This window comes from Panthera onca, chromosome E1 (assembly GCF_046562875.1).
Source record: "Panthera onca isolate mPanOnc1 chromosome E1, mPanOnc1 haplotype 2, whole genome shotgun sequence".
NCBI classification, from domain to species: Eukaryota; Metazoa; Chordata; class Mammalia; order Carnivora; family Felidae; genus Panthera; species Panthera onca.
Genome location: NC_138352.1, coordinates 54,466,251 through 54,482,956, shown reverse-complemented (window position 1 = coordinate 54,482,956; position 16,706 = coordinate 54,466,251). Strand labels below are relative to the sequence as shown.

At 36.3% G+C, this 16,706-nt stretch overlaps 1 protein-coding gene across 1 annotated transcript in view; it reads left to right on the top strand.

Annotated features, from left to right (window-relative positions):
* The window catches only part of NPEPPS (aminopeptidase puromycin sensitive), a 94,010-nt gene that overhangs the window by 9,220 nt on the left and 68,084 nt on the right, over positions 1 to 16,706 (top strand). The window contains exon 2 of the mRNA XM_078437239.2: positions 542 to 626. Coding sequence (XP_078293365.2) covers positions 542 to 626 — 85 coding nt within the window. The remainder of the gene's footprint in view (positions 1 to 541; positions 627 to 16,706) is intronic.

Below are 16,706 nucleotides of genomic sequence, written 5' to 3'. Positions count from 1 at the left end.
AAGTTTATTTGGTCTTGATGGTGAGTCATTAGTGTCTGTTACATCCAAAATGTTTCTTTGGTAAGAAAAAAATTTAAGAGTTTTATGAAGTTTTGACATGGTTTATAATATCACTTTTCTTCCTCTGTCCTTACAGAAGGTCTTATGATGGGCTTGATGTATAGGTTATAATACATAATTAATTGCAACCTATGAGAAATGTTTCCTGATTTTTTTTAATTTGAAAAATTGTAATTGTTTTAAATAAAGGTTCAAGTAGAAAAAAATTGCTTTTATTTCGCTCATTGGTCAGATGTTTAAATTCTGTGAAATACTTGTGTTTATTATTGCTTGTAATATAATTTGGAAAGTGTAAATTGCCTTGGGTTACTTAAAACAACTCATTTATTTTTACCATGGTGATGTATAAATACTCAGTCAAAGTTTTAGTGATGTCTGGGTTTTAAAAAATTGCCTGTGACATACATTAGGCTAAGGGGAAGATGCACATGTTACTAATCTAGGCTATTTCTGACACTGCTGGTTTTTCTTTTCCCTTTAGGTGAGGCAGGCAACCAATCAGATTGTGATGAATTGTGCTGATATTGACATTATTACAGCTTCATATGCACCAGAGGGAGATGAAGGTAAGAGCTGTTTTCCATTTGATTTGCTGTCTCTCTGTGTGTATGATGTGTATATGGTGGATATATACATTTTCAGATTAAGATATCAGTGTTTGTTACTTTAGAAATAGGAAACATTTTTATTTTTTTTTTTTTTTTTTTTTTTTTTTTTTTTTTATTTATTTTTGGGACAGAGAGAGACAGAGCATGAACGGGGGAAGGGCAGAGAGAGAGGGAGACACAGAATCGGAAACAGGCTCCAGGCTCGGAGCCATCAGCCCAGAGCCTGACGCGGGGCTCGAACTCACGGACCGCGAGATCGTGACCTGGCTGAAGTCCGCGAGATCGTGACCTGGCTGAAGTCGGACGCTCAACCGACTGCGCCACCCAGGCGCCCCAGGAAACATTTTTAGATGTTCATGGGAAATATTTTAATAATCTATATTATGAGATTAAGGAAATGCCACAATTTTAATTCTACTTCAAACATTAACTTATTTTTTGACTCTAGGCAGATTACATTTTTATAAATGTAAAATATATATAATATAGTAACATGCATATAAAGCCAAAGAGTTATTTTAAAAATAAGTACTTTGAACATGAAAGATTGGTTCATCCAGGCGGCTTAGTTCATATGTGGTTTTCTTAAAAGTTTTTTTTTCCTTCTTGAGCAATAGATTACAACAGGGATAATAAATCTTACTCGTAATGGAGAGAAAAATATTGGCCTTATGAGATTGAATGTGGAGGTTAGATGCTAGATGACCAAGTTAGTTACAGGGTAAGAATATGTTAAGAAGAAACATTATATAGAACACATGGGAATTCAGTTAGCGTCTTTAAAATGAGAACTATTTTAGACCTTGTAATTACAATAAGGATTAAATTGAGTAGTCAGTTTTGGCCTGAAATCCTATTCCCACATAAGCTACATTTTTAAAAAGTTGTCAAGTTTGGCAAAAACTCACAAGTATATTGATACTGGAACTGAAGTGCTTTTTACTTTTTTTTTTTTTTTTTTAAGTTTATTTATTTATTTTGAGAGAGAGAGAGAGAGAGAGAGAGAGAGAGACAGAGAATCCCAAGCAGGCTCCAGTCCGTCAGCACAGAGTCCAACACAGTGCTTGAACTCACGAACTGCGAGAGCATGACCTGAGCTGAAACCAAGAGTTGGATGCTTAACCGACTAAGCCACTCAGAAGCCCCATAAAATCTTTTCATTTGATATCCGGGCGCTGGCTGGCTGGCTGGCTCAGTTGGTGGAGTATGTGACTCTTGGTCTCAGGGTTGTGAGTTCAAGCCCCATGTTGTGTGTAGAGCTTACTTTAAAAACAAAAGAAAAAATCTTTTCATTTGATATCAAATAAGTTAGGAATTTGACCCTTTAATTTCCATTTAGTATTGCTCTTTCCCCTCTCCTTTACTCTGAAAAGAAGCATACAAGTAACATTTTATGACCAGGCAGTATTTATTTTGTGAGTTTTTCTTAGATTGTTTTGTCCATAGAAAGACAAAAAAAAAAAAAAAAAAAAAGTATCAGTTGAGCAGATCATTGCCAAGAAGTACTGATGTTCGATTGTACATGAGATCAAACTGCAGTGATTTTAAGTTAGAGGAACAGATCCTTCCAATGGACTTTGAGTGAGTGCCAACATTAAAGCAATTGTTTGGTAAATGAAAGAGGGATGATTTAATTTCTTTACCTTTGAAGAAAAATATAAGCACCTTAGCCACGCATATCAATGCAAACATGTTTTGTTACAGGTAGAGAACATTTAAATTTAATACAGAGTTTTTAAATGGTGCCCAGTAAAATACATGTGCACCCTCCAGCTGGCATGGTTTCAGCTCAGGTTTGTTTTTATCTTCCTCTACTAAAACGCCAGGAAAGAATTCAGAGAACTTAAATGCTTCGAATATGCATAACTGAATGGTGCCAAGCTCATACCAGCCTGAATATCAAGGAAGCAGTGTTTGTGTTCTCACTAAGAGGGTCAGAAGACAAATGAAAGCTTATAGGAAGTAAGGGGATTTGAAGAGAGATTCAGATAAAATATTAATTTTTTTTAGGTACTTAAAATATTTTCTTCAAAACTAGCTAAGGTATATTTTTCAACTCATTTCTCCTACAGCAATGGGAAAAACCTAGGGTCATGTGTAAGCACCTCTAATTTAAGGGATAAGAAGAGGGGAAATTATATTAATGTGGTATTTTAAGGTTTCAGTCAGAAACAGATAGATTTGGCCTTCTAGATACATACCCAGCTTAATTTTGCCCTTGGACAGAGTAGCATTTCTTGATTTTTACCTTATGGGAGAGTACAACACGTTGTTTCTTTAGAAATTAGTAGTTGGAAATTTGACTGCCAGCTCCTTCTAGGACTGTATGAGTTGGCAGAGGAATATTTGAGTCAATAGGACTCATTTTTTAAACCCAGCTAATCTCATCTAGTCCGGTACTTGTTAATACTTACAGATTGCCTTCTGCAAAACTGATTTACATATCTGTAACCACTAAATCTTGGTGCTTTAAGGTAAAATCAGAAAATCGTTTGAAAGCACAAAATTGTTGCTTCTCTGTGTAAGTTTTTAATTGATGAGAAAAGGCCATCTTATGATATGTGCAGTAACCCAGAAAGACCTATTGGCATGTGTCTCCTTAAACTAAGGCACTGCCTTTTAAACAGAAATAATTTATTTTAAAACCTAATTGAGATCTTTATAGTATTTAAAAAATGAGAAATCAGTAAGAAAAACGGCTGAAAACTGTTTTTTTACTGTTCTGCACTTCAAGGGTTGGTGAAATCACTAGCACTTAAGCCCCAGTACAAGGAGTGCACCTCCCTACACAGGGCAGGGATTAGTATTGTCATCAGCTTCTGCAAGAGAAATACGAAACTTTTGAGTGCCTGAACTCAGGTCCTGACAGGTAAAGAGTTTTTTAATTTATCGTTAATAGATGGCTTGGGCATAAGCACATGGAGAATGATCACTTGAAAGTTTTGTACCAACTTTTCCCTTAGTGTATACTCTGTCAGGTATGTTTGTGGCATTAGCTGTATAAGGAAACAGTTTTCCGTTGGCGACATAATATTTCATAGAAGGTTCTAATACATACTTTCAGGTCCACTAGTATCACTTTGGTTTATTTGTAAGGCATGTAAATTTTAACACATTTATTCTTGAAGTAGAATTCTATTTTTCGGTGTGTGCATAAGAGCACATGTATGTGTTTAATGAAAGGAAACAGCTTAGTCAGAAATACTGCCAGATATTAATAATTCAGAACAAAACTATTAACTTGAAAAAAAGGAATGGTTCCTAACACTTGATCATAAGCTTCAACAGGCCTTTATAAGCCTATTAGTAATATATATTCTGTCATACAGTTAAGTGTGGTTGAGGAATAACATTAATAAACTACCATTTCTTTGCAATAGAGTTGTTTTTGTCATCATTCGGAAAATACATGCATGACCAATTAAGTGCTAGCTCTCAAATCTGGAAAATTGAAAGAGAAGGGAAAATACCCATTTTTAATACAAATATATTGAAATATGATACAGAATTTCATAAGGAAATTTTATTTTATTTTTATTTTTTTAATTTTTTAATGTTTGTTTATTTTTGAGAGAGGGAGAGGGAGAGGGAGAGGGAGCATGAGCAGGGGAGGGGCAGAGAGGGGAGACACAGAATCCGAAGCTCCAGGCTCTGAGCTGTCAGCACAGAGCCCGACGCGGGGCTCAAACCCATGACACACGAGATCATGACTTGAGCTGAAGTCAGACGCTCAACTGACTGAGCCACCCAGGCACCCCCATAAGGAAATTTTAAATAAAGAATCAAAGTATGAGTTTAATTATAAATAACAGTGTAGAGTAGGAGTCTCAAACCAAAGTTACTGTTGGGATTAAGCAAATAATAAAACATGAATGAATTGGACTGGATATAGGAAAACAAGTGTGTTGGAACAGAGGCCAAACCAAAGAGTGCACGTCTCACGTAAATATTCAAATTTTAAAGAACTTTTCTGGCCAGCAACGTTTTTGTGAGCTATATTGATTTCTTTTGAATTTGCAGCCTCCTAGGGAACTGTGGTGTGTTATGCATATTCTTTATCATTTGGACATGAAAATAAGACGTGAGCATAGCAGTCTCATTAAAAAGAGCAAAAACCCTGGGGCCCCTGGGTGGCTCAGTCAGTTAAGCATCCGACTTCACCCCAGGTCATGATCTTGAGGTTCACGAGGTGCAGCCCTGCGTCAGGCTCTGTGCTGACAGCTCAGAGCCTGGAGCCTGCTTTGGATTCTGTGTCTCCCTCTCTCTCTGCCCCTCCTCTGCTCATGCTTTGTCTGTCTCTCTCTCTCTCTCTCTCAAAAATAAACATTTAAAAAAAAAAAAAAAAAGAAGAGCAAAAACCCCGTGTGAAAATTTTCTAGTTTTTAATTGAAACTGATGTATACTGTGCTGTATTACTATTAAATATATTCATCAAACTGTGTTAGTTTGCTGTATGTGTTCCAGTGGTATATATTTTTTAAAGATTCAGAATCTAGCATAATACCTCTTCTTAGGTAGCTAGCTTTTTGGGGGCACTAAAATGGCCTTATTTCTGAGCTCTTATTTTTATTTTGTCTCTGGTTTAATTACCGGTCCTGAGTATACTGAGTTTTGGGGATTTTGAACATAAAAGTCTATCATGTGCTATTATTCTTCTGAAGAATGGGTATGTAAATGCAGAAGCTAACCACCACTCCAGGCTGTATTGAAGAACCGGATATTTTCCCAGGTCTTTGGTAACTTTCAGGACCTCCTGTTTTCTGAATTAAATGGTGATTTTATTTATTTACTCATTCATTTTATAAAATTTTTTTTTAACGTTTATGTATTTTTGAGAGAGAGACAGAGTGCGAGTCGGGGAGAGCAGAGAGAGAGAGAGAGAGGGAGAGGGAGACACAGAATCTGAAGCAGGCTCCAGCCTCTGAGCTGTCAGCACAGAGCCCAACGCGGGGCTCGAACTCACGAACTGTGAGATCATGACCTGAACCGAAGTCAAACGCTTAACTGACTAAGCCACCCAGGCGCCCCTTCGTTCATTCATTTCAAAGTTTCTTTTGAGAGCATGTGTGCACACCCAGGTGGGGAGGGGCAGAGAGGAGAGACAGAATCCCAAGCGAGCTCTGCACCATCAGCACAGTGCCCTATGTGGGGCTTGAACTCATAAACGGTGAGATCTTTACCTGAGCCAAGATCAAGAGCTGGACCCTTAACTGACTGCGCCACCCAGGTGCCTCTGATTTTATTTTTTGTGCTAGTAAACTTAATTTTTTTAGAGCAGTTTCAAGTAAAAAGTGCAGATTTCCCATGTATTCCTTGTCCCACCCACCCCCTTTCCCCTCATAATCAGCATCCTGAACCAGAATGGTACATTTGTTACAGTAGATGAACCTACATTAGCACCTCATTAACACTCAGAGTCCATAGTTTACATTAGGGTTCACTCTTGGTGTTATACATTCTATGGGTTTTAACAAATGTAGTCACCATTACTGTACCACACACAACTGTTTCACTGCCCTAAAAATCCTCTGTGCTCTGCCTGTTTGTGCAGTCTTCCTTCCTAACCCCTGGCAACCACTAATCTTTTTATTGTCTCCATAGTGTTTTCTAGAATGTCATATAGTTGGAGTCATAGTGCAGTATGTTGCCTTTTCAGATTGGCTTCTTTCACTTAGTATTAACGCACTCAAGTTTCTCCATGTCTTTTCATCATTGCTTGAGAGTTCATTTCTTTTTAGCTCTGAATAATATTCCATTGTCTGTATATACCAGTTTATTTGTCCATTTACCTATTGAAGGACTTCTGGGTTACTCTAAAGTTTTGGCAGTTAGGAGTAAAGTTGCCGTAAATATCCACGTGCAGGTTTTTGTGAGGATGTACGTTTTCAGCTCCTTTTGATAGATACCAAGGAGCATGGTTGCTGGATCCTATGGTAAGAGAGTGCATTTAGGGGTCCCAGGCTGGCTCAGTTGGTAGAGCATCTAATTCTTGTTTGCCAAGTTGTGAGTTTGAGCCCCACAGTGGATGTAGAGATTATTTAAAAAACAAAACTGTTCAGTTTTGTAAGAAACTGCCAGACTGTCTTCTAAAGTAACTGTATCATTTTGCATTCCCACCATCAATGGGTGAGAGTTCCTGTTGCTCTGCATGCTCCCAAGCATTTGTTGTTATCAGTGTTTTGGATTTTGGCTATTTTAGTAGGTGTAGAGTGGTATGTCATTGCTGTTTTAATTTGCAGGTGCCTAATCACATGATGTTGAAACTCTTTCATATGCTTTCTTGTCATCTGTGTATCATCTTCTGTGAGATGTCAGTTCAGATCATTTACACAATATTAACTGGATTGTTCTTTTTCTTATTGTTGAGTTTTAAGAATCCTTTGTATGTTTTGGATAATAGTCCTTATCAGCTGTGTCCTTTGCAGATATTTTCTCCCAATCTGTGGCTTGTCTTTTCATTCTCTTGATATTGTCGTTCTCAGAGCAGAATTTTTAGACTTTAATTAAGTCCAGGTTATCATTTCTTTTTCATGGATTATATCCTGGGTGTTTTATCTAAAAAGTCATCACTGGGGCACCTAGTTGGCTCAGTCGGTTAAGTGTCTGACTTTGGCTCAGGTCATGATCTCACAGCTCGTGAATTGGAGTGCCATATCTGGCTCTCTGCTCACTGCTCAGAGTCTGGAACCTTCTTCAGATTCTGTGTCTTCCTCTCTCTCTGCTCCTCCTTCACTCATGCTGTCTCTCCTTCAAAAATAAATAAATGTTTTAAAACAAATTTTTTTAAAATAAAAAGCCATCACAATACTCAAGATCATTTAGGTTTTCTCCAATGTTATCTTCCAGGGGGTTCGTAGCTTTGCATTTTCATTTAGGTCTATAATCCATTTTGAGTTAGGTTTTGTAAAAGATGTAAGGTCTATGTGTAGATTGTTTGCATGTGGATGTCCAGTTAACAGCACCATATATCAAAAAGATAGCTCCCTTGTATTGCTTTTTCTCCTATGTCAAAAATCAATATGACTGTATTTATGACTGCATTAAATACTTAGGTATTTAAATTATGTATTTATCTATTTCTAGGCTCTCTATGCTCTTCCATTGATATACTTGCCTTTTGTTTTTCCAAAACCACACTATCTTGATTACTGTAGACTTTATGGTAAGATTTGAAGTAGGGTAGTGTCAGTCCTCTGACTTCGTTCTTCAGTATTGTGTTGGCTATTCTAGGTTGTTTACCTCTCCATATAAACTTTAGAATCAGTTGTTCAATATCCACAAAACAACTTGCTGGGATTTTGATTGGGATTGGGATTGAATCTATAGATCAAGTTGGGAGGAAATGACATCTTGACAGTATGGAGCCTTCTTACTCATGAACATGGAATATCTCTCCATTTATTTAGTTCTTTGGTATCTTTTGTTAGAGTTTTGTGTTTTTTTCATACGGATCTTCTATATATTTTGTTAGATTTATACCTCATTGTTTCATTTTTGAATATGATAATGTAAATGATAATGTGGTTTTAATTTTAAATACCACTTATTCATTACTGGCATATAGAAAAGTGATTGACTTATATGTATTAATCTTATATCATGCAACCTTATTATAATTGCTTATTAGTTCCAGTTTTTTGCTAATCCTTTTGAATTTTCTACATGACCATGCCATCTATGAACAAGGACAGTTTTATTTCTACCATCCCAGTATGTATACCTTTTGTTTCCTTTTCTTGTCTTACTGTGTTAGGATTTTCAGTACAACGTTGAAAAGCAGTGATGAGAAGGGATATCTTTGCTTTCTTTGTTCCTCATCTTAGCTGGAAAGCTTGGAATTTCAAGTTGAAGAAATTCATCCATTTCTACTTTGCTGAGAGTTTTTATCATGAATAGGCATTGGATTTTGTCAAATGCTTTTTGTACATGTGATGATTGTGTGATTTTTCTTCTTTAGGCTCTTATGATGAAGTACATTAGTTGATTTTTGAGTGTTGAAACAGCCTTGCATTCTAGGATAAATTCCACTTGGTCATGGCCCATAACTCTTTTTATATATTTTTTTCTTTTTCTTTTTTTTAAACATGTATTTATTTTTGAGTGAGGGGGATTTATGGGGGAGGGACAGAGAGAAAGGGAGACAGAATCTGAAGCAGGCTCCAGGCTCTGAGCTATCAGCACAGAACCCAACATGGGGCTCAAACTCACAAACTGTGAGATCATGACCTGAGCTGAAGTTGAATGCTTAACTGACTGAGCCACCCAGACGGCCCTCTTTTTATATTTTTATATGTTGCTGCATTTGATTTGCTAATATTTTGTTGAGGATTTTTGTGTTTACATTCATAAGAGATATTGGTTGATAGTTTTCTTGTATGCCTTTTGTTTTGATGTTATGGTAGTGCTGACTTCATAAAATGAGTTAGGAAGTTAGGAACTCATAAAATGAGTTCTGCTTCTATCTTCTGGAAGAGAGTATAGAGAATGTATATAATTTCTTACTTAAATGATTGGTAGAATTCACAAGTGAACCTATCTGGGCCTGTGCTTTCTGTTTTGGAGGATTATTATTGATTGAATTCTTTAATAGATATATAGCTATTCAGAGTATCTGTTTCTTCTTGTGTGAGTTTTAGTAGATTGTGTGTTTCAAGGAATTGGTCCATTTCATTGAGGTTTTTAAATTTGTGGGCAGAGACTTCTTTATAATATTTCTGTATTATCTTTTTAATGTCCATGGGGTCTGTACTGATGTTCCCTCTTTCACTTGTGATTTTAGTAATTTGTGTCTTCTCTCTTTTTCCCTTAACCTGGCTAGAGGGTTATTGATTTTTTTTTTTCAAAGAATCAGTTTTGTGTGTTTTTTTGTTGATTTTTCTCTACTGACTTTCTATTTTATTTTCCTTTATTATGTTTTTAAAGTCTATTTGAGAATGAGAGAGAGCACACACGTGCAAGCAGGGAAGGGGCAGAGAGAGAGGGGGAGAGAGAATCCCAAGCGGGCTCTGTGCTGTCAGCATGGAGCCTGATGTAGGGCTCAATCCCACAAACCATGAGATCATGACCTGAGCCAAAATCAAGAATTGGGCACTCAACTGACTGAGTGACCCAGGTGCCCCCTGTTTTTCTAGTTTAAATTTCATTGATTTCTGCTCAAATTTTTATTACTTATTTTTGTCTGCTTATTTTGGATTTAATTTGGATTTAAAAAACTTTTTCTAGTTTCCTAACATGGAAGCTTAGATGATTTTATTTATTTATTTATAAGTAAACTCTACACCCAACATGGGGCTTGAATCAGAACCCCAAGATTAAGAGTTGTATCTTCTGACTGATCTAGCCAGGTACCCCTAGATAATTGAAATTAGATCTTCTTTTCTAATATATGTTTTCAGTACTATAAATTTCCCTCTAAGCACTTCTTTCACTGAATCCCACAAACTTTGATAAGTTGTATTTGCATTTTCATTTAGTTAAAAATATTTAAAGGTTTCTCTTGAGATTTCTTCTTTGACCTGTGTGTTATTTTATGTATATATAATATATTATATATATAAAATATATAAATATATTATATATATAAAATATAAATATATTATATATGTATATAAAATATAAATATATATGTATATATTTATATATATATATATAATTTAATTTCCAAGTATCTGGGAATTTTTCCAGCTAGTTTTCTGTTACTGATTTCTAGTTTAATTCCTTTGTGGTCAAAAAGCAGAGGTTTCAGATTTCTCTTATTTATTTATTTTTAATTTTTAAAAAATGTTTCTTTTTGAGAGAGAGACAGAGCATGAGCGGGGGAGGAGCAGAGAGAGAGGGAGACACAGAATCCAAAGCAGGCTCCAGGCTCTGAGCTGTCAGCACAGAGCCTGATGTGGGGCTCAAACCTATGAACCGTGAGATCATGCCCTGAACCAAAGTCAGATACTTAACTGACCGAGCCACCCAGGCGCCTTGATGTGTATTCTTTTAGATTAGTTAAAAGTGTGTTTTATGACACAAAATATGGTCTGTCTTGATGAATGTTCCAAATGAGCTTGAGTAAAATGTGTAACACATTCTGTTTAATGAAATAGTCTATAGATGTCAATTATATCCAGTTGATTGATGGTGCTGTTGAGTTCAACTGTATCCTTACAGATTTTCTGCTGCTGAGTCTATTTATTTCTGATAGAAGGATGTTAAGGTCTCCAGCTCTAATACTAGATTCATGTATTTCTCCTTGCCGTTCTGTCAGGTTTTGCCTCATGTATTTTGATGCTTTGTTGTTAGACACATACACAGTAGGGACTGTTATGTCTTCTTGGAGTATTGGCCCCTCTCTCGTTATGTAATGTTCCTCTCTTTTTGCTTTGAAATCAGCTCTGTCTGAAATTAATACAGCTACTTGCACTTGTTTTCATTAGTGTTAGTGTATCTGTTTCCATCCCTTTACTTTTTTAAACATTTTTAAAAATTATTTTCTTTTAATGTTTATTTTTGAGCGAGAGAGACAGAGCGTGAATGGGGGAGGGGCAGAGAGAAAGAGGGAGACACAGAATCTGAAGCAGGCTCCAGGCTTTGAGCTGTCAGCACAGAGCCCAATGTGGGGCTTGAACGCACAAGCTGTGAGATCATGACCTAAACTGAAGTCAGACGCTCAACTGACTGAGCCACCCAGGCACCCCTCCATCCCTTTACTTTTAATCTGTAAATTTTTTTAAGTGGTTTCCCTAGATTTTGCAGTGTACATTTATAACTAATTCAGTCACTTTCATATAACACCATCATGCTTCCCAAGTAGTACAGGCACCATATAATTACAAAATATTCCCGATTCCTTCCTGCCATGCCTTGTATCATTGCTATCATTCATTTCCCTTATGCATAAGCACATGCGCGCGCGCACACACATACAAAAGCCAACCTAATCAAATACATTGTTATTATTAATATTTTGAACAAATTATCGTTTAGATCACTTAAAAATAACAAAAATATTTTTATTTTACTTTCATTTATTCATTCTATAATGCTCTTCCTTTGTATAGATCCAAGTTTCTGACCTATATAATTTTCCTTTTCTCTAAAGAACTTTTTTCTTTAATGTTTATTTTGAGAGAGAGAGAGAGAGAGAGAGTGCATGCACAGGGGAATGGCAGAGAAAGAGGAGAGAGAGAATCCCAAGTAAGCTTCCTGACTCAGGGCTCGGTCTCATAAACTGTGAGATCATGACCTGAGATCATGATCAAGAGTCCAATGCTTAACTGATTGAGCCACCCAGGAGCCCCTAAAGAACTTCTTTTAACATATCTTGCGAAGCATGTCTACTGGTAACAAATTCCCTCAATTTTTGTTTATCTGAGAAAGTTTATTTTTCCTCACTTGTTTTTAAGACTTAATTTTTTTTTAAGTTTATTTGAGAGAGAGAGAGCGCGTGTGTGCATGCGTGCATATCAGTGGGAGAGAGACAGAGACGGGGAGAGAATCCCAGGCAGGCTCTGCACTGTCCCTGATGCAGGGCTTGAACTCACAAACCATGAGATCATGACCTGAGCTGAAGTCAGACATTTACTGAACCACCCAGGTGTCCCTTAAGACTTAATTTTATTTTAGAACAGTTTAGGTTCACAGCCAGATTGAGAGGAGTATTCTATTTCACTTTCGAAGGATGTTTTTTTTTTTTTTCTTTAATGAGCAGCCGGCAAAAGCATATTAGAATGTAAGAACAGAAAGTAAGAATAATATGAAAGCTCTCTTTACAGAGAGGGGGCATTTGAAAGTGAATGCCACTGAAGGATCAGTTTCAAGGATACAGAATTCTAGTTTTTCTTTCTTCCCTTTAAATGTTTCATTCTATTCTCTTCTTGCTAGCGTGATGGATGAGAAGTTGAATGTAATCCTTACCTTACTCTTCTATAAATAGTTTTTTTTCCCCTGTGGCTTCTTTCAAGACTTTTTCTTTATGTTTGATTTCCTAAAGTTTGAATATGATATGCCTAGGTTTAGAGGTTTTGGTTTTTGTTTTTGTTTTTTTTTACATTTATCCTGCTTGGTCTTCTCTGAGCTTCCTGGATCTGTAGTTTGGTATCTGACATTAATTTGGGAGAAATTCTCAGCCTTTATTGCTCCAAATATTGCTTCCATTCCTTTACTTTTCTTGTCCCTCTGGTAGTCCCATCATGGTTACACCTAAAGTTTTCCCATAATTCTTGGACATTTTGTTCTGCTCCCCCCCTCGTCCCTTCCCCCACTTTTACCCTCAGTTTTGGAGGTTTCTTTTGTCATGTCTGCAGGCTCAGAGATGGTTTCCTCAGCCATGACCAGTCTAACAACCAACCCATCAAAGGCATTCTTCATTTCTGTTACTGTTTTTGATTTCTATCATTTTTTAAATTCCTTTTTAGTATTTCTATCTCTCTGCTTACATTATCTGTCAGTTCTTGCACGTGTCTACTTTTTTCATTAAAGCTCTTAGCATATCAGTCATAGTTTAAAACAAAAATCCTGGTCACATAATTCCAACATTCCTGTCATAACTGACTCTGGTTTTGATGTTTGTTTAGTCTCTTCAAATTGCATTTTCTGCCTTTTAGTATGCCTTCCAATAGTTTTTGAGACCCAGACATGATGTACTGAGTAAAAAGAACCACGGGAAATAGGTCTTTAATAATGAGATGGGGGGCATCTGTGTGGCTCAGTCAGTTGGGTGTTCAGCTCTTGGTTTTGGCTCAGGTCATGACTTCACAGTTGAGTTCAAGCCCTGTGTCAAGCTCTGCGCTGGCAGCGTGGAGCCTGGTTGGGATTCTGTCTCTTCCTTCTCCTCTGCCTCTTCCTGGCTCATGCATGCTCATACATTCTGTACATTGCCTTTCACTCTGTTGATTGTGTTCTGATGTACAACAGTTTTTAATTTTGATGAGGTTCAGCTTTTTCTTTTGTTGCTTGTGCTTTTGGCATAATATCCAAGGAGTCGTTGCCAAATCCAATGTCATGAAACTTTTGCATTTTTAAAATTAATTTTATTATTATTTTTTAATTTACATCCAAATTAGTTAGCATATAGTTCAACAATGATTTCAGGAGTAGATTCCTTAATGCCCCTTACCCATTCAGCCCATCCCCCCTCCCACAACTCCTCCAGTAATCCTCAGTCTGTCTCCATACTTATGAGTCTCTTCTGTTTTGTCCCCTTCCCTGTTTTTATATTATTTTTGTTTCCCTTCCCTTATGTTCATCTGTTTTGTTTCTTAAAGTCCTCATATGAGTGAAGTCATATGATTTTTGTCTTTCTCTGACTGACTCATTTCGCTTAGCATAATACCTTCCAGTTCCATCCATGTAGTTGCAAATGGCAAGATTTCATTCTTTTTGATTGCTGAGTAATATTCCACTGTATATATAATATATATTTATATATAATATATGTATATTATATATAAATATAATATATAATATATTTATATAAATATAATATCTAAAAAATATACAATATATTATATACTATATATTTATATATTTATATATAAATTTATATATTCTTATATATTTATATATAAATTTATATATTTATATATATTTTATATATGTTTACTATATAATTTATATATATATAAAATTTATATGTATAAAATTTATATATATATAATATATATAAAATCTATATATATAAAATATATATAAAATCTATATCTATAAAATATATATAAAATTTATATATATAATATAAATACATAAATATAATATATAATATACTTATTTTATATATTATATTTATATATGTATTTATATTATATATTATGTATATAATGTATGTATATTATATATAATATATATATTTATATATATAACTATATATAAATATATATACATACATATATACATACATATATATATATTTATATATATAGGTACACACCACATCTGTATCCATTCACCCATTGATGGACATTTGGGCTCTTTCCATACTTTGGCTATTGTTGATAGTGCTGCTATAAACATGGGGGTGCGTGTGTCCCTTCAAAACAGCACATCTGTATCCCTTGGATAAATACCTAGTAGTGCAATTGCTGAGTCGTAGGGTAGTTCTATTTTTAGTTTTTTGAGGAACCTCCATACTGTTTTCCAGAGTGGCTGCACCAGTTTGCATTCCCAGAAACGTTTTCATTTTTTTTTTAACGTTTATTTATTATTGAAAGACAGAGAGCGTGAGCAGGTGAGGGGCAGAGAAAGAGGGAGACACAGAATCTGAAGCAGGCTCCAGGCTCTCAGCTGTCAGCACAGAGCCCGACGCAGGGCTCGAACTCACAAACCTCGAGATCATGACCTGAGCCGAAGGTGGATGCTTAACTGACTGAGCCACCCAGGCACCCCTGAAACTTTTGCATTTTTAAAAAAACACATTCATTTTTTGGGAGAGCACAAACAGAGGAGGGGCAGAGAAAGGGGGATAGAGGATCTGAAGTGGGCTCTGCACTGACAAGCTGACAGCAGTGAGCCCGATATTGGGCTTGAACTCATGAACTGTGAGATTGTGACCTGAGCCAAAGTCGGACACTCAACCGACTGAGCCATCCAGGTGCACCTGCATTTTCTTTTAAGAGTTTTGTAGTGTGAGTTCTCACATTCAGGTCTTTGATTGATTTGAGCTCATTTTTAAAAAAAGTTTTATTTTTATTTTATTTTTGAGAGAGAGAGAAAGAGTGCAAATGGGGGATGGGCAGAGAGAGAGGGAGAGAGAGAATCCCAAACAGGCTCCACACTCAGCTTGGAGCCTGACTTTGGCTCAATCCCACTAATCATGAGATTATAACCTCAGCTGAAATCAAGAGTCAGACTCTTAACTGATGGAGCCATCTAGGCACCCTGAGCTCTTTTTTTAAGTTTTGTATTTTAATCCAGTACAGTTAACATACAGTGTTATAGAGGTGCCTGGCTGGTTCAGTCTAAAGAGCATGTGACTCTTGATCTTGGGTTGTGAGTTTGAGCCCCATGCTAGGTGTAGAGATTCCCAAAAAAGGCAGGGGGAACCCTTACAGTGTTATGTTAGTTTTAGGTGTACAGTATGGTGATTCAACAAGTCCAACTTTAGAGGCATCTGGGTGACTTGGTCAGTTAAGTGTGAACTCTTAATTTCAGCTCAGGTCACCATCTCACAGACTGTGGGATGGAGCCCCACATTGGGCTTCGAGCTGTCAGAGTGGAATCTGTTTGGGATTTTCTCTCTCCCTCTCTCTCTGCCCCTCCCCTGCTTGTTCTCTCTTCCTCTCTCTCTCTCTCTCTCTCAAAATAAATAAGAAATAAACATTTTTTAAAAAGTCCAACTTTATTCTTTTGCGTGTAGATATCCAGTTTTCCCAGCACTATTCTTTTTCTTTTTCTTCTTCTTTTTTTAATTTACATCTAAGTTAGTTAGCATATAGCACAATAATGATTTCAGGAGTAGATTCCAGTGATTCATCCCCTATGTATAATACCCAGTGCTCATCCCATCAAGTGCCTTTCTTAATGCTCCTTACCCATTTAGCCCACCTCCCCACACACAACCCCTCCAGCAACCCTCAGTTTGTTCTCTGTATTTAAGAGTCTTATGTTTTGTCCCCTTCCTTGTTTTTATGTTATTTTTGCTTCCCTTTCCTTATGTTCATCTGTTTTTTATCTTAAATGCCTCATAGGAGTGAAGTCGTATGATATTTGTCTTTCTCTGACTTAATTTCTCTTAGCATAATACCCTCTAGTTCCATCTATGTAGTTGCAAATGGCAAGATTTCATTCTTTTTGATTGCTGAGTAATACTCCATTGTATATATATACCACATCTTCTTTATCCACTCATCTGTCGATGGACATTTGGGCTCTTTCCATACTGTGGCTATTGTCGGTGGCACTGCTGTAAACTTTGGGGTGCATGTGCCCCCCAGCACTATTTCTTTTTTAAAGATTACCTTTCCCCATTGAATAATTTTTGTACCCTTGTTGAAAATCATTTGATCATATATGTAAGAGTTTATTTCTGGGCTCTTGATTCTATTCCATTAGTCT